This window comes from Hippopotamus amphibius, chromosome 4, assembly GCF_030028045.1.
Source record: "Hippopotamus amphibius kiboko isolate mHipAmp2 chromosome 4, mHipAmp2.hap2, whole genome shotgun sequence".
Lineage (NCBI taxonomy): Eukaryota > Metazoa > Chordata > Mammalia > Artiodactyla > Hippopotamidae > Hippopotamus > Hippopotamus amphibius.
The window spans coordinates 52950087-52972792 of record NC_080189.1 but is presented as its reverse complement, the minus strand read 5'-3'; the positions used below and the strand labels follow the sequence as shown (position 1 = coordinate 52972792).

The 22706-nt window shown below is 34.2% G+C and overlaps 1 protein-coding gene across 2 annotated transcripts in view; it reads left to right on the top strand.

The window, feature by feature from the left end:
• Positions 1-21586, top strand: part of STK31 (serine/threonine kinase 31) — an 88981-nt gene extending 67395 nt beyond the window's left edge. The window contains exons 22-23 of one of the 2 annotated variants that reach the window (XM_057733061.1): positions 4890-4958; positions 21362-21586. In XM_057733061.1, coding sequence (XP_057589044.1) covers positions 4890-4958; positions 21362-21586 — 294 coding nt within the window. The remainder of the gene's footprint in view (positions 1-4889; positions 4959-21361) is intronic. The other variant, XM_057733062.1, reaches the window with a different exon arrangement.
• Positions 21587-22706: the final 1120 nt, after the last annotated feature.

Sequence of the window (22706 nt, the reverse complement as noted above, 5' to 3'; positions counted from 1 at the left end):
GTCTGATTGCAGTTTTGATTTACATATACCTGATGATTAGTAATGTTGCACATCTTTTCATATATCTGTTGGCTATCTGGATATCTTCTTTGGAAAAATGTCTCTTCAGATTTTCTGCCCATTTTAAAATTGGGTTTTGGTTTTTTCATGTTGAATTGTATGAGTTCTTTGTATGTTTTGAATATTAACCCCTTATCGGATATATCCTTTGCAGATATCTTCTCCCACTCAGCAGGTAGCCTTTTTGTTTTGTTGATAGTTTTTTTTGTTGTGCAAAAGCTTTTTGTTTTGATGTAGTCTCATTTTATTTTTGCATCTGTTTCTCTTGCTTGAGGAGATATATCCAAATAAAATACTGCTAAGACCGATGTCAGAGAGTATACTGCCTGTGTTTTCTTCTAGGATTTTTATGGTTTCAGGTTTTACATTTAAGTTTTTAATCCATTTTGAGTTTATTTTTGTATATGGTGTGAGAGAGTAGTCCAGTTTAATTCTCTTGCATGTATCTATACAGTTTTCCCAACACCATTTATTGAAGAGGCTGTCTTTCCCTATTGTATGTCCTTGCTTCCTTTGTTGTAGATTAATTGACCACATAAGTGTGGGGTTTATTTCTGGAGTCTCTATTCTGTTCTGTTGATCTCTGTATCTGGTTTTGTGCCAGTACCATACTGTTTTGATTACTGTAGGTTTGTAGTATAGTGTGAAATCAGAGAGCATGATACCTCCAGTTTTCTTCTTCCATCTCGAAACTTTTGGCTCTTTGGGGTATTTTGTGTTTCCATACAAATTTTAGAATTATTTATATTCTAGTTCTGTGGAAAACATCATTGTTATTTTGATAGAGTTTGCACTGAATCTGTAGATTGCCTTGGATAGTATGCTCATTTCAACAATATTAATCCTCCCAATCTCCCAATATGAAGTCTCTTTCATATTTCTTATAAAGTAGGTTTAGTGGTGCCTGGACCCTTTTAGCTTTTGCTTGTCTATAAAACTTTATCTCTTCTTTAAGTCTGTATAATAGCTTTGCTGGGTAAAGTATTCTTGGTTGTAGGTGTCTTTTTTTCCTTTCATCAGCTTGAATATATTATGCCACTACCTTCTGTCCTGTGAAGTTTCTGCTGAAAAGTCAACTGATAGTCTTACAGGAGTTCCTTGGTATATAACTAGTTACTTTTTTCTTGCTACTTTTAAGATTCTTTATCTTTAATTTTTTCCATTTTAATTATAATGTGTTTTGCTGTGAACCTCTTTGGGTTCAGCTTGTTTGGAACTCTCTGTGCTTCCTGACTTAAGTGTGTTTCCTTCCGCAGGTTAGGGAAGTTTTCAGCTATTATTTCTTCAGATAAGTTCTCTACCCCTTTCTCTATTCTCCTTTGGGACTCCTATTATGCAAATGTTAGTGCGTTTGACATTGTCTTAAAGGTCTGTTAACTTGTCCTCATTAAAAAAATTTTTGTTTTCTTCAGCTTGAGTGATTTCCACTACTCTGATCTATTCCTCTGTATCATCTAATCTACTGTTAATTCCTTCTGATGTAGTCTTTATTTCAGTTATTGTATTCCTCAGCTTTGTTTGGTTTCTACTTATATTTTCTAACACTTCGTTAGAAAATTCCAACTTCTCACTGTGTTCATCCATTCTTTTCCCAAGTTCTTTGAGCACCTTTGTAATCATTGCCTTGAACTCTTTATTGGGTAGATTGCTTATCTCTGCTTTTCTTAGTTCTTCTTCTCGGGTTTGGTCTTGTTCCTTTGTTTAGAACATATTCTTCTCTCTCCATTTTGCCTAATTCTCTGTGTTTACTTCTGTGTGTTAGGTTGGTTGATTACATTTCCTGATCTTGAAAAAGTGGTTTTATATTGGAAATGCTCTTTGGGGCCCAGTAGCATACTCCCTAAAGCCCTATGCTTTAGGGAAACCCCCTGTGTAGTCTACCTGGGCAGTTTTGCTATGGTGGAGCAGACTGCTGTGGTGGTGCTGGTAGGTGGTACTAGCCACTGGAGCAGTTGTCTACCGGATAGCAAGTGGGGCTAGGTTTTGGCCTGGCTGGTTGTGCATCTTGGGAGGTCCTGAGACTAGTAGAGGCCCACTGATGGGCAGGGCAAGGTCTCAAGGCGGCTGGCTGCATGGCCTGGGAATCTTGGGGCTGACTCTCTCACTGGTAGGCAGGTAAGCTCTTGGCACTAATAGGCTAGAGAGAGGACTCCAGATGGCACCTACCAGCACCAGTATGCTTGTGGTTGAGCAGGCTCCCCAAAATGACTTCCACAAGCATCTGTGTCCCAGGGTGAGTCTTAGTTGCCTCCTGCCTCCTTCTCAGGAGGCTCACCAAGAGGCTTCTCAAGAGTCTCACCAAGAGGCTTCTCGAGATCAGCAAGTGAGTCTGACCTAGACTTCTTTCAGGTTACTGCCTCTGGGCTGGAACTCAGAGTGTGGAGATTTTGTGCATGCCCTTTAAAAGCAGAGTCTCTGTTTCCTGCAGTTCTCCAGCTCTCCCATGCACAAGCCCCACTGGCCTTAAAAGCCAGGTATTCTGGGGGCTTGTCTTTCCAGTGCAGAATCCCCAGATTGGGGAGCGCATTGTGCAGCTTGGACCTTTTGTTTCTTGGGGAGAACCTCTGAAATTGTGATTGTCCTCCCATTTGTGGGTCACCTACCTGGGGGGTGTGGGTCTTGATTATACCGCATCTCTGCCCTCCCATCTGTTTCACTGTGGTTCCTTCCTTTACCTTTAGTTGTGGAAAATCGTTTCTGCTTGTCTTCAGGTTGTTCTCATAGATAGTTGCTCTGTAAATAGTTGTAATGTTGGTATACACATGGGAGAGATAAGCTCAGGGTCTTCCTACTCTGTCATCTTGGCCACACCCTCGTTCATTAAATTAATGTTTTCATGGTATTTTTTTTTTACCATCCATTTACTTTAAAACTATGTTGTTCAATTTGAAGTCAGTTTCTTGTAAATACAGTTGTACACGTGGTATTTTGTGTTTTTTAATTCACTCTGCTAGTCTTTGCTTTCTAATTAAGGTATTTGTACTATTTACATAGAAGGTGATTATTGATGTTAGGGTTAAGTCTACCATTTTTTATTTGTTTTCTTTGTTTCTCTTGTATTTTTGTTCATTTCTTTCTTTTTTCTTGCTTTCCTTTGTGTTACTTGAATATTTTTAAGGAGTCCATCTTGATTTATTTATGGTGACTTTTTAGTGTATTGCCTTCTATAGGTTTTGTAATGGTTGGTCTGGGTATTACAGTATACATGTGTGTCTTACCATATTCTATTGGTATGAGTGTTTTAACAGTTTGAATGAAGTGTAGAAGGCTTCTATTTAGGTTTCTTTGCCCTCCAACTTTTAGATATTGTCTTGAGCATCAGATAATGTCATAACTTCTGTTTCAATCATCTTATATGATTTAGGAAACTCATCATGGGAAGGATAGTCTTTGGTATTTATTCATGTTTCTGTTCTTTACATGGTTATTTTTTCATTTCTGATGCTCCAACACTCCTTTTTTAAACAATTTACTTTTTATTTAAAGTACTTCCTTTAGCCATTCTTTAAGAATTTGTCTCCTAGTGACAGATTCTTTTAGTTTTCCTTCAACTGGAAACATCTTGATTTCACCTTCATTCCTGATGAATAATTTCACTGGATATAGAATTTGTGGTTGAAAGTTCTTTTCTTTTATCAGTTGAAAAATGTGCCACTTCCTTATCATTTCCATGGTTTCACATGAGAAATCCTCTGTTATTCAAATTGGTATTACCCTATAGGTGTTTTGATTCTCTTTGGTTACACTCAAGATTATTTCTTTGTTTTTAGTTTTCAGAAGTTTCATTAATTTTATTTGAGTTTACCCTATTTGAGTCACTCTCTTTTTTTGAAAACTGAGTATTTTATATTAAAGATTTTTTATTGTGATACTGTGATTGTAGCAAAATAAGACTTTATCTTTTTTTTTAATGGGAGAAGGTCATAAGACACCTTTTCACTATGTTAGTCCAGTCCTGGGATCTCTCACCAGTTTACCTTCCTCTTTTGACCTGTCAGAGCTCTCCTTTGGTTATATTTTTTGTTATTTCCAACCCTTATAGTTGTACTCAGTGGTGAGGAGCAGGAAGAGATTAGAAATGCCTCTGTTCATTTTTTAATTATAATGTATGGAACTTATTTGGATCTGGATTTAAATAAATGATATAAAAGTAATTTATTATATTTATGAGAGGATTAAAAACTTGAAAACTTGATATTTTATTTTAATTAATTTTTAGTGTGATATTGTGATTGTGTCAAAATAAGACTTGATCTTTTAGAAATATGTACTAAAATCTTTACAAATAAAATCACAAGATATATAGAATTTGCCTCAAAAATAACGTAAATGGGCTTGTACATAGGGCAAGAGTGGTCATTGGTTGATGGTTGTCAGGGCTGAGTAAGGAATATGTGGATTCAGAATATCTTTGTGTGTGTAAGAAATTCTCCATATTTAATAATTTATAAAATTTTAACAGGTGTTTCTTGAACACAGGCTAGGTATTAGGGAGGAAGGAAACTTGCCTAATAAATTTTCTTTGTCTTTAATGTATGAATATCAGTGAAACCAACACATTGTAAGCTACTACATTTTAATATGTTTGCTTGTAAGCTGAGGAAGTATTAAAAATGCTTATAGTGTGTGCATCAACTTTGATTGATGTGTTAGGAACCCCAGGGACTATTTGGTAGTTGTTATCATGTTTTTTTAACCTGTAAGAACTAACATGCTTTCTGTGAGATCTTCTCTTCTCTCTAGAATCTAAAAAGTTCCAGATTTGCCTCTGCTATAGGATCGGTATTTTGGTACATTGGGAATTTATTCATTCTCATTCTCTTTAACAGCTTTCTGTTCAAAATCAGGAATTTGAGACCAGTGAGGATGGAATCCCGAAGGTGGATCAGTTTCATTTGGTATGTGACCTTTTTGTCATTTACTGGTTAGAAACCTGTGATAATATAGGTGTGTAGCAGTAATATAAACTCAAATATTTGACTGAAGGTGTCCTTTAATTTTTGTAAGAATACAAAATAACGTTCACAGTAAAGAAGTATTGAAAAACTTTCAGTACCCTACTTACACCATTGCCAGAAAATTATTGCTAGAGAATACTGCTGGATTGTATATTTGTCACACAAATTATGTATATAATCTGTATAATAATTAAGGAAAAACAGTCTTTGGTATATCTTCAAAGAGCATGTATTAAAATTAGTTTTACTACTTTTTGTAAGTACCTGGCTGTATCTTTTCTTTGCCATACATCTGTGTCATTCATGTTACTTTAATATATACATATATATGTATATGTATGCAGCCAACATAAAGTGATATGAATAACATATCTATTCTATATCAGGAATTGAACTAGGTGCTTCTTTTTAGGATTGTAGCATTGAAGAAGTTAAAAATTTAGAAATGTGAACAAGTAAACAACCAATATCTAAATATAGAATATTAAGAAAGTACTTTCGAGGAAGCTAATCTTTAGTTTGACAGAAAAAGGGGAAGGGAAGAGGCTGTTCAGAAATGCCACCAAATAATTATTTGAAGTGAATCTTCCAGATTGAATTAGGATTTTACAAGATTTAGAATGAGGTGATGGACATTTCAGGTAAAGACAGTAGCCTGAACTAAGACATGAAAATATTAAAATCTTTTGAAATAGAATGGTCCCCAGTGTGATTAGATATTAAGGGTTTAAATATGGCAGTAAACAAGTCTATAAAAGTATAATGATCAGGCTGTAAAAGTTCTCTTGCCATTTTTTTAAAAGAAAATATTTATGTTTTACAACTGCTTTTATGGCTTTATTTTTTTATATTAATTTTATTTATTTATTTATTATTTTTGGGGGGTACACCAAGTTCAATCATCTGTTTTTTTTTTATTTTTTTATTTTTTATTTATTTATTTATTTATTATTTTCTGGGGGGCACACCAAGTTCAATCATCTGTTTTTATACACATATCCCCGTATTCCCTCCCTCTCTTGACTCCCCCCCACCCTCCCTCAAGTCCCCCCCACCCTCCCTGTCCCAGTCCTCTAAGGCATCTTCCATCCTCGAGTTGAACTCCTTTTGTTATACAACAACTTCCCACTGGCTATCTGTTTTACAGTTGGTAGTATATATATGTCTGTGCTACTCTCTCGCTTCATCTCAGCTTCCCCTTCATCCCCCGTCCCCTCCCATACCTCGAGTTCTCCAGTCCATTCCCTGCACCTGCGTCCTTGTTCTTGTCACTGAGTTCATCAGTACCATTTTTAGATTCTGTATATGTGAGTTAGCATACAATATTTGTCTTTCTCTTTCTGACTTACTTCACTCTGTATGACAAGACTCTAGGTCTATCCACCTCATGACGTATAGCTCCATCTCATCCCTTTTTATAGCTGAGTAATATTCCATTGTATATATATGCCACATCTTCTTTATCCATTCATTTGTTGATGGGCATTTCGGTTGCTTCCATGTCCTGGCTATTGTAAATAGTGCTGCAGTAAACATTATGGTACCTGTTTCTTTTGGGATGATGGTTTTCTTTGGGTATATGCCCAGGAGTGGGATTACTGGATTATATGGTAGTTCTATTTGTAGTTTTTTAAGGAACCTCCAAATTGTTTTCCATAGTGGCTGTACCAACTTACATTCTCACCAACAGTGCAGGAGAGTTCCCTTTTCTCCACACCCTCTCCAACATTTGTGGTTTCCAGATTTTGTGATGATGGCCATTCTGACTGGTGTGGGGTGATACCTCATTGTGGCTTTGACTTGCATTTCTCTGATGATGAGTGATGTTGAGCATCTTTTCATGTGTTTGTTGGCCATCTGTATGTCTTCTTTGGAGAAGTGTCTATTTAGGTCTTCCGTCTATTTGTGGATTGGGTTCTTTGCTTTTTTGGTATGAAGCTGCCTGAGCTGCTTGTATATTTTGGAGGTTAATCCTTTGTCCGTTGTTTCATAGGCAACTATTTTTTCCCATTCTGAGGGTTGCCTTCTAGTCTTGTTTATTATGGCTTTATTTTCTTAAGAGCAGTTTTAGGTTCACCGCAAAAGTAAGAAGGTAGAGATTTCCCATATATCTCCTTCTCCCACATATGCAGTTATCCATTATCAACATCCCCTACCAAAATTATACATTTGTTGCAGCTGATACCTACAATGACACATCATTATTACCTCAAGTCCATAGTTTACATTAGAGTTTACTCTTGTACAGTCTTATGGGTTTGAACACATGTATGATGCCATGTATCTACCATTATAATACCACACAGAATATTTTCACTGCGCTAAAAATCCTCTGTGTTCTACCTGTTCATCTCTACTTTCTCCAAACACTTGGAGACTGATCTTTTTCTTGTTTCCATTGTTTTGCCTTTTCCAGAATGTCTTATAGTTGAAATTGTACAATATGTAGTCTCTTCACATTGGCTTTTTTCCACTTAATAATATGCACGTAAGATTCCTTCATGTCTTTTCATGGCTTGATAGCTAATTTCTTTTTAGCCTTGATCCATTGTCTGGATGTACCACAGTCTATCCCTTCACCAACTGAAGGACAACTTGATTGTTTCCAGGTTTGGCAATTATGAATAAAGCTACAGTGAACATCCATGAGCAGGTTTTTGTGTGGACATAGGTTTTTGTTTCCTTGGGTCAGTACCAATGAGTGCAGTTGCTGGATTGGATGGTAATAGTGTATTTAAATTGCATGGTTTTTAAAGAAACTGCTGAACTGTCTTCTAAGTAGCTATACCAGTTTTGATTGCCAGGAGCAATGGATGAGAGTTCTTGTTGCTCCATAGCCTTACTAGCATTCGGTCAGTTATTTTGGATTGTGGCCATTCTTATAGATGTGTACTAGTATCTCATTGTTTGAATTTACTTTTCCCTGACGACATGTGATGTGGAGCATCTTTTCATATGCTTGTTTGCCATCTGTATATCTCCTTGGTGAGGTATTTGGCAAGGTTTTTGGCCCATTTTTAATCATGTTTTCTTACTGTTGAGTTTTAAGAGTTCTTCGTGTATTTTGTATAAGTCTTTTATCAGATATATCTTTTGCAAATAATTTCTCACAATCTGTAGTTGTCTTCTTATTTTCCTGAACTTGTCTTTTGAAGAACAGAAATTTTTAATTTTAATGAAGTCCAGTTTATTTTTTCTTTTCATGGAATGTGCTTTTGGTGTTGTATCTAGAAAATCATTGCCAAACCAAGGTTCGTCTAGATTTTCTCCTATATTTTCTAGGAGTTTTATAGTTTCGCATTTGACATTTAGGTCTATGATCCTTTTTGAGTTAATTTTTATGACAGATATAAGGTATGTGTCTAGATTCATTTTTTTGCATGTGAATGTCCAGTTATTCCAGCATCATTTGTTGAAAAGACTATCTTCATTGTATTGCCCTTTCCCCTTTGTCCAAGATCAGTTGTCTGTATTTGTGTGGGTCTGTTTTGTTCCGTTGATCTATTTCTTTTTTCTTTTACTAATACCACAGTCTTGATTAGTGTAGCTTTATAGTGAGTTTTGAAGTTGGGTAGTATCAGTCCCTTAACTTTGTTCTTTTCCTTTAATATTATATCGGCTATTCTGGGTCTTTTGTCTCTCAACATAAACTTCAGAGTCAGTTTGTTGATATCCACAAAATAACTTGCTGGGATTTTGATTGAGATTGCATTGAATCTGTAGATGAAGTTGGGAAGAATTGATATCTTGATGATATATATTTTTTTATCCATGAGCATGGAATATCTCTCCATTTATTTAGTTCTTTAATTTCTTTCATTGAAGTTATGTAATTTTTCCTCAGACAGATCCTGTACATATTTTGTTAGATTTATACTCAAGTATTTAATTTTTAGGGGTATGAATGTAAATGGTATTTGTTTTTAAATTCAAATTCTACTTGTTCATTGCTGGTATATAGGAAAGTGATTAACTTTTGTATATTAACCTTATAGTCTACAAATTTTCTATAATCACTTAACTACTTCTAGAAGTTTTTTATCTGATGTTTTCATATTTTCTACATAGACAGTCATGTCATCTATGAATAAAGAGTTTTATTTCTTCTTTTCAGCTGACATGATCTCATGTTGTTTTGATTGTTTGAACTGCAGTGAAGGAACATAGTTTTGTTTAACTCTATACGGTCTCAACGTATTTGACCAAGAAAATTTTGTTTCATAGTACCTACTATTATCCCATGAAATTAATTTTTAAACACATGTGAGGAATGATTGTTAAGGAATTTTGCCCCACTTCTTGGGCAGCAGTAAAAAACATTGGAGACAACCTTTCAGGAAATTATGAAACTGTTCTTTACACTTACTGGCCATCTCTGTGGAATGGAATAACAAAGAAGGTTGATAATATTTTATATTTTTGAAAAGCCTATGATACAAAGTTTCTGCCATTAGAAAAATAACACTTCACCCAAAGTGAAAACTTGAACTCCTGTTCTTTCAGGTTTGATAGGAAAATCACCCTGTAACAAATTATCCAGAAATTTAGTAATTTAGCACACATTTATCGTCTTAAAAGTTTGTGAATCAGGATCTGAGTGCAGCTTATTTGGATCCTCTTCTTCATGTTCTTTCACAGGCTGCAATCAAGTTGTTGGGTGGGCTGTAGTCATCTTAAAGCTCGACTGAGGAAGGATCTGCTTCCAAGTTCACATAGTTGTTGGCAGAATTAGTTTCTTTCTAGTTGTGGACCAGGGGTTGACATTTGACATTTAGGTGTATGATCCTTTTTGAGTTAATTTTGCCATATTTCCATATTTGACATTTGACATTTAGGTCTATGATCCTTTTTGAGTTAATTTTGCCATATTTCCAAAATGCATAAGCAGAGAAAGCAATAGAAAAGAGTCTGTTAGTTAGGCAGAAGTCACGGTTTTTCATAACCAACTCATGGATGTGATATCCATCACTTTTTCTCTTTGTTAGAGGCATTTCACTAAGACTCAAAGGGATGGGATAACAATACCATGGATACCAGGAAGTAGGGATCACTGGAGGACGTCTTAGAAGTCTGCCTACCACAGGTTGTAATCCGTCAGCTGTATGCTACACACTGTGCTAGGTGTATGTATAAGAAAGATGAATGAACACAGGAAGTCTCTGTTTAATATAGGTAGCTATGTGTGGACATTAAATTAGAAGAATACTTGGCTTGTGTAGTATTTGCTTCTACTATCTGAGGCAACCATTAGTGCTGGCAACCGTGTTGTCTTTACTACATTTTGTGATCACACATAGTTATCAAACAAATGAGGGAACTCTTGTCTGGATGTTGTAGGGGCTGTATCACAAATGGAGAGAAATCATGGAATAATGCAATGAAAGAGGTATTAGAGGATAATTAATTAACTTGTCCCCAGCCCCTTGGGAGAATTTCTTCAATAATATCCCCAACAGATGGCCTTCATTCTCTGCTTAAATACCTTTAAGTTTGGAGTAACCCCATTTCACTATTGTACAATTCTTATGTTTATTACAAGGTTAGTTCCTTCAAATAGTTGTTCCTTCACATAACATGTATCATGCAAAATTCAAAAGTTACATGAGGAAGCACGTGCTGTGAAAAATCTCTCTTATCAGTATGTCTGTCAGGTATCCAAGGCCCTTCCCTAGAAACACATGTTATTGCTAGTTTCTTGTGAATCTTTCTATAAAAAAGTCTGTGTATGTATCCTTTTAAAAAAAGATTGTTTCATTAAGTTTCTAAAAAATTTATATTTGGTCTGTAAGCTCAACAAAGCAGGACTTTGTGTTATGCCTCATTGTATCCCCAGTGTCTGTAGCAGTGCTTGACACATAGTAGGACCTCAGTAAATATTTTTGAATGAATGAATCTTGCTTTATTTTACTTTTTTGGTAAGTGTTCTTCATCTGCTATTTCTTAGACGTGCCATTTCCCTCCATTTCCTGTTTATATTTTTAATCCTCAGATTAATTTGTGTATATGATATGATGTAAGGATCTAATTTTATCTTATTATATGTGGACAGATAGTTGACCCAGCACCATTTATTCAGTAATTAGTCATTTCCCACTGATTAATAATGCCGGCCTGTGCTGTATCAAGTTTCCGTGTATTCATGAATCTATTTAGGGCCTATTCTGTTCTTTGACTTGTTTATTGATCCCTGTGCTGGCACTACACTGTTTTAAATGCTATACCTTTGTAGAGGGCTTTGGCTTTCCTTCCTCGCATTTTTCTTTAACATTGTCTTGGCTATTCTTGTCACTTTATTTTTCCATATGAATTTTGGCACCAACTTGTTAATAAGTCCTCAGAAAAACACTGTTGAGATTTTGAAAGTATGTTGAATTTATAGGTTAATTTGAAGGAGAATTGCTATCTTAATGATACACTATTTTTGTGATTGGGAAAATAATAGCTCTCCATTTGTTTAGGACATTATTATTTTATTTTTTATTGTGCTGTATTGATTGTAAGATAGATTTTATTATTATTACTAATTTTTTTGTTTTAAATAATTTCATAAGTAGTTTTAATTATATTCAAAGGTACATATATGATGTAGCAAAAAATCATTATTTTTTTCACTTTTTTAAAATTGAGGGGCTTCTCTGGTGGCACAGTGGTTAAGAATCCACTTGCCAGTGCAAGGGACATGGGTTCGAGCCCTGGGCCAGGAGGATCCCACATGCCGTGGAGCAATTAAGCTGTGGGCCACAACTACTGAGCCTGCGCTCTAGAGCCTGCAAGCCACAACTGTTGAGTTCATATGCTGCAACTACTGAAGCCCGCACACCTAGAGGCTGTGCTCCACAACAAGAGAGGCCACCACAATGGGAGGCCCATGCACTGCAACGGAGAGTAGCCCCCCACTCACTGCAACTAGAAAAAGCCCATGCGCAGAAGTGAAGACCCAATGCAGCCAATAAATAAATAAATAAATAATAAATATAAAATAAAATTGGGGTATTATTATATTAGCTTCAAACATTCAACATAATGGTTCAATATTTATATACATTGTGAAAATGATTACCATGGTAAGTCTAGTTAACATGTATGTATGACCATAATAGTTACAAAATTTTTGTGTGTGAGTGATGAGAACTTTCAAGGTCTACTCTCCTAGGAACTTTCAAATATAAATACAGTATTATTATATTTTCAGACAAATTATAATCTCTGAAGTTGAGATATTTCTCATAATCGAAGTTTTTTTTATCATGGTTCATAGTTTTGGGAGTATTTTAATTCCTTTGTGTTTTGATGTCTTATGTTAAATGAAATATGGCATGTCTTTCAGTAAAGTTTTATAATGATTTTTAAATAGCTTTATTGAGAAATAACTTAAACTCCTTACAGTTCACTCATTTAAAGTTTACAACTCAGTGACTTTTAGTATATTCATAGATACATGCAAACTATCACCACAGTCGGTTTTAGAACGTTCTCATTACCTCAAAGGGAAATCCCATATTCTTTAATTATGGACACTCTATATCACTATCCAGCAACACCAGCCCTAAATGACCACTAATTTACTTTTTGTCTCTCTAGATATTTTCTATTCTGGGCATACATATGAATGGAATCGTATAGTATATAAACTTTTATGAGTGACTTTTTTAATTTAGCATAATGTTTTCAAGGTTTATTCAAGTTTTATTATGTATCAGTACTTATTCCTTTTATTAGCTAAATAATATTTCATTGTTTGGGTTTACCACATTTATCCTTTCATCTGTTGATGGACATTTGGGTTGTTTCTACCTTTTGGCTATTATGAATAATGGTGCTGTGAACATTGGTATACAAGTTTCTCTGTGGACATATGTTTTCATTTCTCTTGGCTGTATACCTAGGAGTGCAGTTACTGGGTCAAATCGTAACTTATGTTTAGTTGTTTGAGGAACTGCCAGACTCTTTCCCAAAGTGGCTGCAACCACTTTATATTTCCATCAGCAGTGTATCAGGCAAGGTTCTAAGTTTTTGTCCTTCTCAACACTTGTTTTTACCTGACTTTTTGCTTCTAGCCATCCTAAGTGGGTATGAAGTGGTATTTCATTGTAGTTTCAGTTTGCATTTCCCTGCTGACTAGTGATGTTGAGCATCTTTTCATTTCTTTATCGGCCATTTGTATATATGTATTTCTTGGAGAAGTGTCTATTCAGAACCTTTGCTCATTTTAAAATTGGGTTGTCTTTATATTACTGAGTTGTAAGAATTCCTTATATTCTAGATACAAGTCTTTTATTAGGTGTGTGATTTGCAAATATTTTCTCCCATTCTATGGGTTGCATTTTCACTTTATTTATTTATTTATTGGCTGCATTGGGTCTTTGTTGCTGCGTGCGAACTTTCTCTGGTTATGGCGAGCAGGAGCTGCTCTTCATGTGGTGTGCAGGCTTCTCATTGTGGTGGCTTCTTTTGTTGTGGAGCACAGGCTCTAGGCACACAGGCTTCAGAAGTTGTGGCATGTGGGCTCAGTGGTTGTGGCTTGCGAGCTCTAGAGAATAGGCTCAGTAGTTGTGGCACACAGGCTTAGTTGCTCCTTGTCATGTGGGATTCTCCCGGAGCAGGGCTCAAACCTGTGTCCCCTGCTTTGGCAGGCAGGTTCTTAACCACAGCGCCACCAGGGAAGTCCCTCACTTTATTTTTTAATTGAGGTATGTTTGATGTACAGTGTTATATGAATTTTCAGGTATGCAACAGTGATTCACAAGTTTTAAAGGTTATATTCCATGTATAGCTCTTATAAAATATTGGCCATATTTTGTGTGTTGTACAATGTATCCTTATGTATTTTATACATAGTAGTTTGTAACTCTGAGTCTCCTACCCATATCTTGCCCCTCCCCCATCCCCTCTCCCTATTGTTAGCTACTAGTTTATTCTCTGTGTGATTCTGTTTCTTTTTTGTTATATTCACTGATTTGTTTTATTTTTTAGATTCCACATAGAAGTGATATCATAGTGTCTTTCTCTGTCTGACTTATTTCACTTAGCATAATACCCTCCAAGTCCATCCATGTTTTTACAAATGGCAAGATTTCATTATTTTTTATGGCTAAATAATATTCCATTGAATGTGTATACCACATCTTCTTTATCCATTCATATGTTAATGGACACTTACGTTGCTTCCATATATTGGAAATTGTATATAATGCTACTACAAACATTGGGGTGCATTTATCTTTTTGAATTAATGTTTTTTTTTTGTATATATGCACAGAAATGGAATTGCTAAATCATATGGTGGTTCTATTTTTACTTTTTGAGAAACCCCCATACTGTTTTCCACAATGGCTGCACCAATTTACATTCCCACCAGTGGTGTAGGAGAGTTCCCTTTTCTCCACATCCTCGCCAACATTTGTTATTTATGTTCTTTTTGATGATAGCCATTCTGACAGATGTGAGGTGATATCTCATTGTGGTTTTCATTTGCATTACTCTGATGATTAGTGATGTTGAGCATCTTTTCATGTGCCTATAGGCTATCTGTATTTCTTCTTTGGAAAAATGTCCTTTCAGGTCTTCTGCCCATTTTTAAAATGGGTTGTTTGTTTTTTTGATGTTGAGATATATGAGCTATTTATATATTTTGGATAGTAACCCCTTATCAGTCATATCATTTGTAAATATTTTCTCTCATTAAGTAAGTTGTCTTTTTATTTTGTCAATGATTTCCTCTGCTGTGCAAAAGCTTTTATGTTTAATTAGGCCCCATTTATTTATTTTTGCTTTTATTTCCTTTGCTTTAGGAGATAGATCCAAAAAATATATTGCTGCTGGTTTATGTCACAGAATTTTCTGCCTGTGTTTTCCCCTAGGCATTTCATGATTTCAGGTTTTACATTTAGGTCTTTAATCCATTTTGAGATTATTTTTGTATATGGTGTTAGAGAATGTTCTGATTTCATTCTTTTACATATATCTGACCAGTTTTCCTAACACCACTTATTGAAGAGCCTGTCTTTTCTACATTGTATTTTTTTGCTTCCTTTGTATATTAATTAATCATAGGTGCATGGGTTTATTTCTGGGCTCTCTATTCTGTTCCATTGAGCTTTTGTCTTTGTTTTTTTTTGTGTGTCATTACCATGCTGTTTTGATTACTCTAGCTTTGTAGTGTAGTCTGAAGTTAGGGAGTATGATACCTCCAGCTTTGTTCTTTTTTTTGAAGATTGCTTTGGCAATTTGGGTTTTTTTCTGGTTCCACATAAATTTAGGATTATTTGTTCTATTTCTGTGAAAAATGTCATAGGTATTTTAATAGGGATTACATTAAATCTGTAGATTGTTTTGGATATTATGGTCATTTTAACAATATTAATTCTTCCAGTCCAAAAACATGGTCTATCTTTCCACTTCGTTATATTATTTTCAAATTCCTTCACCAGGCTTTATAGTTTTCAAATTATAGGTCTTTCACCTCTTTGGTTAAGTTTATTTCAAGGTATTTCATTCTTTTTGATGTGATTTTAAATGGGATTGTTCTCTTGCTTTATCTTTCTGGTATTTCATTACTCGTGTGTAGAAAATAAACAGATTTCTGTATATCAGTCCAACATTTTTCAACTTCAATGAATTCCCTTATTAGTTCTAATAGTTTTTTGGTGGAGACTTTGGGGTTTTGTATATATAGTATTATGTCTTTTGCAAATAGTGACAATTTTATTTCTTCCCTTTAATTTATATGTCTTTTATTTCTTTTTCTTGTCTGATTACGATGGATAGGACTTCCAATACTATGTTAAACAGAAAAGTGGTGAGAGTGGGCATCCTTGTCTTGTTCATAATTTTAGAAGAAAGGCTTTCAGCTTTTCACCATTGAGTATAATGTTAGCTGTGGATTTGTCATAGATAGGCTTTATTATGTTGAGAAATGTTCACTCTGTATAAACTCTGATGAGAGTTTTTATCCTGAATGGATGTTGAATTTTTCTCAAGTGCTTTATCTGTGTCTGAGATGATTGTGTGATTTTTATGATTTTTAGCCTTCATTTTGTTAATCTGGTGTATCGTAATGATTGATTTGTGAATGTTGAACCATCCTTACATACCTGGAATAAATCCCTCTTGATAATGGTATTTGAACCTTTTTATATATTGTTGGATTTGGTTTGCTAGTATTTTGTTGAGGATGTTTGCACCTCTATTGCAAAAATACAGATATTGGCCTGTAATTTTCTTTTTTGGTAGTGTCTTTATCTGGTTTTGGTATAAAGGCAGTGGTGGCCTTGTAGAATGAATTTGGGAGTGTTCCATCCTCTTCAAGTTTTTGGAATAGTTTGAGAAGGACAGGTATTACCGCTTCTTTGTTTGTTTGGTGGAATTCATTTGTGAAACTGTCTGCTCCTTGAATTTTGTATATGGGGAGTTTTTAAAATTACGGTTTCAGTGTCACTCCTGGTGATTAGTCTCTTCAGATTATCTATTTCTTCCCAACTCAGTCTTGCTAGGTTTTATGTTTCTAGATATTTGTCCATTTCTTCTAGATTGTCCAATTTACTGGCATAAAACTGTTGTAGTATTCTGTTGTTTTTATATCTCTGGGTATTGGTTATTATTTCTCCTCTTTCACTTCTTATTTTGTTTATTTGGGACCTCTCCCTTTTCTTCATGCAGCTGGCTAAGGTTTGTCAATTTTGTTTATGTTTTCAAAAAACCATCCCTTGGTTTCATTGATCTTTTTTGTTTTTATTTTATTTATTTCCTCTCTGATATTTGCTATTTTCTTTCTTCTACTGACTTTGAGCTTCGTTTGTTCTTTTTCTAATTCCTTTAGATTGTAGGTTAGGTTGTTTGTTTCTTGTTACTTGAGGTAGGTCTTAATTGCTATAAATGTCCCTTTTAGCACTGCTTTTGTTACATTCCATAGATTTTGGGAAGTTGTGTTTCCATTTTCATTTCTTTCAAGGTATTTTTTGACTTCCTCTTTGACTCATTGGTGTTTTAGTAGCATGTTGTTTAGTCTCCATATGTTTGTACTTTTCCCATTTTTCCTTCTGTAATTGTTTTCTAGTTTGTTTTGTGATTGGAAGAAATGCTTGATAATAAATTCTGTCCTCTTAAATTTGTTGAGACTTGTTTTGTGGCTTAGCATGTGATCTGTCCTGGAGAATGTTCCATTTGCATTTGAAAAGCATGTGTATTTAGGTGATTTTGAATGGAATGTCCTGGAGATATTTATTAAGTGTAACTGGTCTGTTGTGTGCTGTAAGACCACAGTGGCCTTCTTGGTTTTCTGTCTGGATGATCTGTCTGTCCATTGATGTAAGTGGGGTGTTAAAGTTGCCTAGTATTATTGTATTGTTGTCAGTTTATCCCTTTATACCTGTTAATATTTGCCTTATATGTTTAGGTCCTCCTGTATTGCGTGCATATATGTTAATGAGTGTAATATCCTCTTCTTGTATTTATCCCTATATCATTATATAATGACCTTCTTTGTCTTTTGTTATAGAGTTTGTTTTAAAGTCTATTTTGTCTGATATGAGTCACAACCACCAGTTTTTTATTGTTTCCATTTGCATGAAATATCGTTTTTCCATCCACTTACTGTGTGCTTCTTTAGCTCTGAAGTGAGTTTTTCATAAGGAGTATACAGATGGGCCTGGATTTTTATCCATTCAGCTACCCTGTGTCTTGATTGGAGCATTTAGTCCATTGACATTTCAAATAATTATTAATAGGTATGTTGTTATTGCCATTTTGTTACTTTTTTTCTGGTGATTTTTGTAGTTCTTCTCTGCTTATTTCTTCTCCTTTTATTTTTCCCTTGTGGTTTGATGATTTTCTCTAGGGGTTTGTTTGTGTTTCTTTCTTTCTAGTTTTTGTGTATCTGTTGAAGGTTTTTGATTTGTGGTTACCGTGATGTACATATATGTTGACCTGTAACTATATCTACTTGTTTTAAACTGGTAGTTATTTAAGTTCAAACGGATTCTAAAAGATCTGTGTTTTTACTCCCCTCCCCCACATTTTGTGTGTTTTATGTCCTTTTTTACATCTTTACCCCTTAACTCTTTATTGTGGTTATAGTTGCTTTTAGCATTTTTGTCCTTTCATCTTTGCACTAGCTTATTTAAGTGGTTGATCCCCAGCCTTTACTATATATTTGCCTTTACTAATGGGATATTTTCTTTCTTCATGTTACAAGCTTTTCTTTTCCTTTAGAGAAAATTCTTTAACATTTCTTTTAGAATAGGTTTAGTATTAATGAACTCTTAGCTTTTGTTGTCAAGAAGTTCTTTATCTCTCCTTCAACTCTAAATGATAATCTTTCTGGGTAGAGTATCCTAGGTGCAAGGTTTTTCCCCTTTCATTACTCTGAATATGCTATTGCGTGCTATTCTGGCCTGCGAAATTTCTGTAGAAAAATAAGCTGATAGTCTTAAGGGGATTTCCTTGTATGTGATACTTTGTTTTTCTCTTGCTGCCTTTATTAGTCTCTTTTTTTCTGTCACTTTTGACATTTTAATTATGATACGTCTTGGTGTGTATCTGTTGTGTTCATTTTGTTTGGGACCCTCTGTGTTTCCTGTACCTGGATATCTGTTTCCTTCTTTAGGTTTTGGAAGTATTCAAGCATAATTTCATCAAATACATTTTCAACTCATTTCACTTTCCTTTTTTTTTCTGGGACTCCTGTAATGCAAATGTTGGTATGCTTCATGTTATCTCAAAGATCCCTTAAAAACTATTTCATTCATTATCTCTTAAAGTGTTCCATTCATTATTTAATTTTTTCATTCACTGCCTAGTAGTTTTTGCATCATTTAATGATGATACTCTAGATACTTTATTTTGTTGAATACTGGTGATTTTCTAGTTCTGTTATTGCATCTGTGTTTATTAATTGAATTGTTTTGATAAACTTTGTCTCAACAGTTATTGGTTTACCCTACATTTTAGTTCATTCAGGGAAAGCAGTTTTAAGAAAAATTACTTGGTGTCTTGGCAACCTCTAAAAGGTATCAGTCAAATTTTAAAATTTTGTTTTAAGTGGTATGATTATAATCTTATGAATTTAAACATATTTTAATGTCTCAATTTCTTGAAGTCATTTTAAAAAGTCTGTTTGCTCAAATTCTAATTTTTTGAGAACTCTATTCAAGATGGATCCTGTGACCTTTGTCACGCATTGAATTGTATTTTATAATTTGCTTTTTGCATAAAGTGTCTCTTATTTTCTTGTACATTCTTTGCCCAATAACTGGAATTAGCCATTTCCCCAAGGAACCTGGAATCCTTTTAGTAGGAAATTTAGAGACAAAAATGTGGGTGCAAAGATTGTTCAATGTTATTGGTTTTTTTCAGTAGGAAGTTCTTTTTTTTAATTAGAAAAAGGAAAATGAATACATATTTTGTATCAGTATTTCCAAATCAAATTCAAAATTATAGGCCTTTTACTTAATACAAAATTTCTCTTTCCTTTTATACTAATATTTATTTTTATGATATTAGCAATTATGTAATTGCTTTATCTTGAAATAAATGTGATAGTTTGAAATAACAGTTGTATTATTAGAGATAGTAAGGTTATTGAGTACAATTTAACATTTCTTTGAAGGTCTTTCTTTAGAATGTATCTCACTAGATCCTTATCCCACTAAGATTGTGTAGCCAAAATACTTTTTTTAAAGTCAGTTAAAATAATTTTCTGTGTGATTATGTTATCTGATATATATTTATTTGTTGAATTTTGGTTTTGAAATTTAGAGATTGCTTTTCTTTTTGTTCTTTAGCTGTGTTTTATAATTTTATAATATATTATAATTTGCAAGAGGCAAAACCTTAAGGTAGACATTTTTTGTTTGTAGTTACTTTTGGGAATTGAGAAAACTGTTTTTTCCTAGGAATTATGTAATTTTGTTTATACATTTAGATTTTTGATAAATTTGTAATTATCCTGATATTTGGTGTAAGGAATAGATCTGATTTTATCTTTTTCTTTTGGGTCCATTTGTCTCCATACCTTTTATTAAAAAGTTATCCACTTCCTCCATTAGAAATGTCATATTTCTTATAATAAGATTTTATTTGTACGGGAGTATATCTTTAGTTTTTCTGTTTTGTTCCATTGGTGTGTTTATTCTTATTCCTTTGCCATGTTCCTTTAATTCACAGACTTTATGATATCTTTTGATACTTGGGAGGGCTAATTTCTTCCTTATTGCTACTTTTTATCAGAACTTTCATGTCTGTTCTCACTTATTATTCTTATAAAAGATCTATACAGTTAATTTATCTAGTTCCAAGGGGGAAAAACTGATGGTTATTGGAATCAGGTAAAGCTTATATATTAACTTAAAAATTGACACATTATTGATGAGATCCTTTTTGTCCAAGAACACGATATGATTTTCTACTTGTTCTAAATCTATTTTTGTGGCTTTCAAGAGTGTATGCTAGTTTTTTTTTCATTTAGATTTTGTAATTTTTAGTTAAGTTTATACTTACTAAAGTTACTGTCTTTAAATACGTTTGAAAACATACTCTGTAGGCACTATGGACATTTGCATTCATTCTGTTAGCAAATGTATACTGAATACCTCTATGTCCCTGACACTATGCTTATCGTTGGGGATGAAGTGAGAAACTGATTTCTAGTCTTAGAGTCTAATGAGGGCACTAGCAATAAATAGGTGATTTTTATTTACTGTGAAATGTGCTCTGATTGGAGTCATCACAGGGAGCAAAAAAAAAGCATACTTTGGGAGGTGGAACTAGTGGAAGAGCAACATTATAGTGTTATTTACATATGATAACACAAATGACATTCTTTGCAATTGTGGTACATAATAAATTCTGGCCTCCATAATGATGATGATAATGTTAGTGGTGGTAGAAGTGTTTAAAGAGGAAATCATTTCATAAGTGAAACCAGAAACAGTTGACCAAATAAAGGAGGGTACCTTTCTAGACAGAGGAGCTTCAGTGTAAAATTTTCATAGTGTCAAATTCTGACTAGTGCCCTAAAAAAAGAGGGAAAATTGGAAGTAAAAAAAAAAGTCAGGTTTTTTTTTTAATTTCAGTTAATTTTGATATATTTCAGTTATGATTTTTTTTCCTTCTACATTATTTCCCTGTAATTTGATTCCATCGTTTTAATACTGGATTAGTCTCTTCCCAATAAAAATTAGTTGGTTTTGGTAAAAATTTTTAAAGACCTAAATAGGAAGAATTTATTTTAGCTCTGTATCATTGATTAAAAGTATTTTTGAATTGGATACTCCTTACTTATTACAGGTTTGTCCCTTTGTTCATTTGATTTTATTTTTGTTTTGTAACTTCTCTTTTTCTTGCAGGACGATAATGTCAAATCCCTTCTCTGTAGCTTGATCTGTTGTAGAAGTTCAGTGACTACTGAGCAAGTTTTGAATGCTGAATGTTTCTTGCTGCCAAAGAGGAAGTCAACTGCAAACTCACGAAAAATTGAATACACCCCCAAAAAAGAGAAAGAAGAATTAAAGATGGAGAACTTGGATAAAGATAAGGAAAAGACAAGATATGGTGAAGCCAACTTTGATTGATAGATTAGTATCTTTTGTTGTTGCAGATATTCCTTCTTAAAACTTTGTTTAGTTTGGTTAAATAAACAGAAAAAAAAAATCTGAAAGTGTTCTGGAGCTAGTTGGGTTGTATCTTTGATATTCCAGTTGTGAAAAATAAAAGATGTTTGGCTATACAAGGAAATTGTATACTTCGGAATTTCATTTAACTAGAGTTGTTAGGGAAGGATTTTCTGTCTGTAGTTACTTTTTTTGTTGTTGTTGTTGTTGTTGTGGCACACGGGCTTAGTTGCTCCGTGTTATGTGGGATCTTCCTGGAGCAGGGATCGAACCCGTGTCCCCTGCATTGGCAGGCGGACTCCTAACCACTGCGCCACCTAGGAAGCCCTGTAGTTACTTTTTGAAATTGCATAATCAGACTATGTTACTTGTAATAGAAAAGATTATTAGATTGTTGGATAGGTCCTACACAGATTTTTAGTATGTAGGCCAGCTCGTGATGAAGGGTAATACTTTTGTTTAACAGATGTTAGTTGACATATGCTTTGTACCCAGTCCTGGAAATATAAAGGTAAATTAAACATGGTTCTTACACTTAAAAACACAGAAATCCATTGAGAAAGTTAGAGTTAAACAGATCTTCATAGTGCAATGTAGAATATCTGATGATAGCTTTGGACAGAGCTTTATGTGATTACACAGGAGGGATACTCATCCTGTGGAAAAGGGATGTCATGGAAAGCTTTCTGGAAGAGATACTGCCTTAGTTAAATCTTAAAGGATGAGTAGTAAAGGTGAAGGAGTATCAAGAGTATCTTATTAGCAGAGAAAGCATGATGAAAGCACTGAAGGGAGAAACAGTTTCCTGTGTTTAATAGTCAGGGAGTAGTCATATAGGTAGATGAGAGCTTTATATGAAATAATAAAATGCTCATACTTTATAATTTTATAGGAAATGTGGAGCCATTGAAGAATTTTAAACAGCTTTAGCTCCCTCAAAATCCATCTTATACTTACTACCGGGGTGAGAGGTAGGGAGACTGATCAGAAGGATATTATGATAAAATGGGTGAGCAGTGGTGAAAATAAGATCTTCAGAAGGAGAAATAGTGATGAAACATATGGGTCAAATTTATGAAAT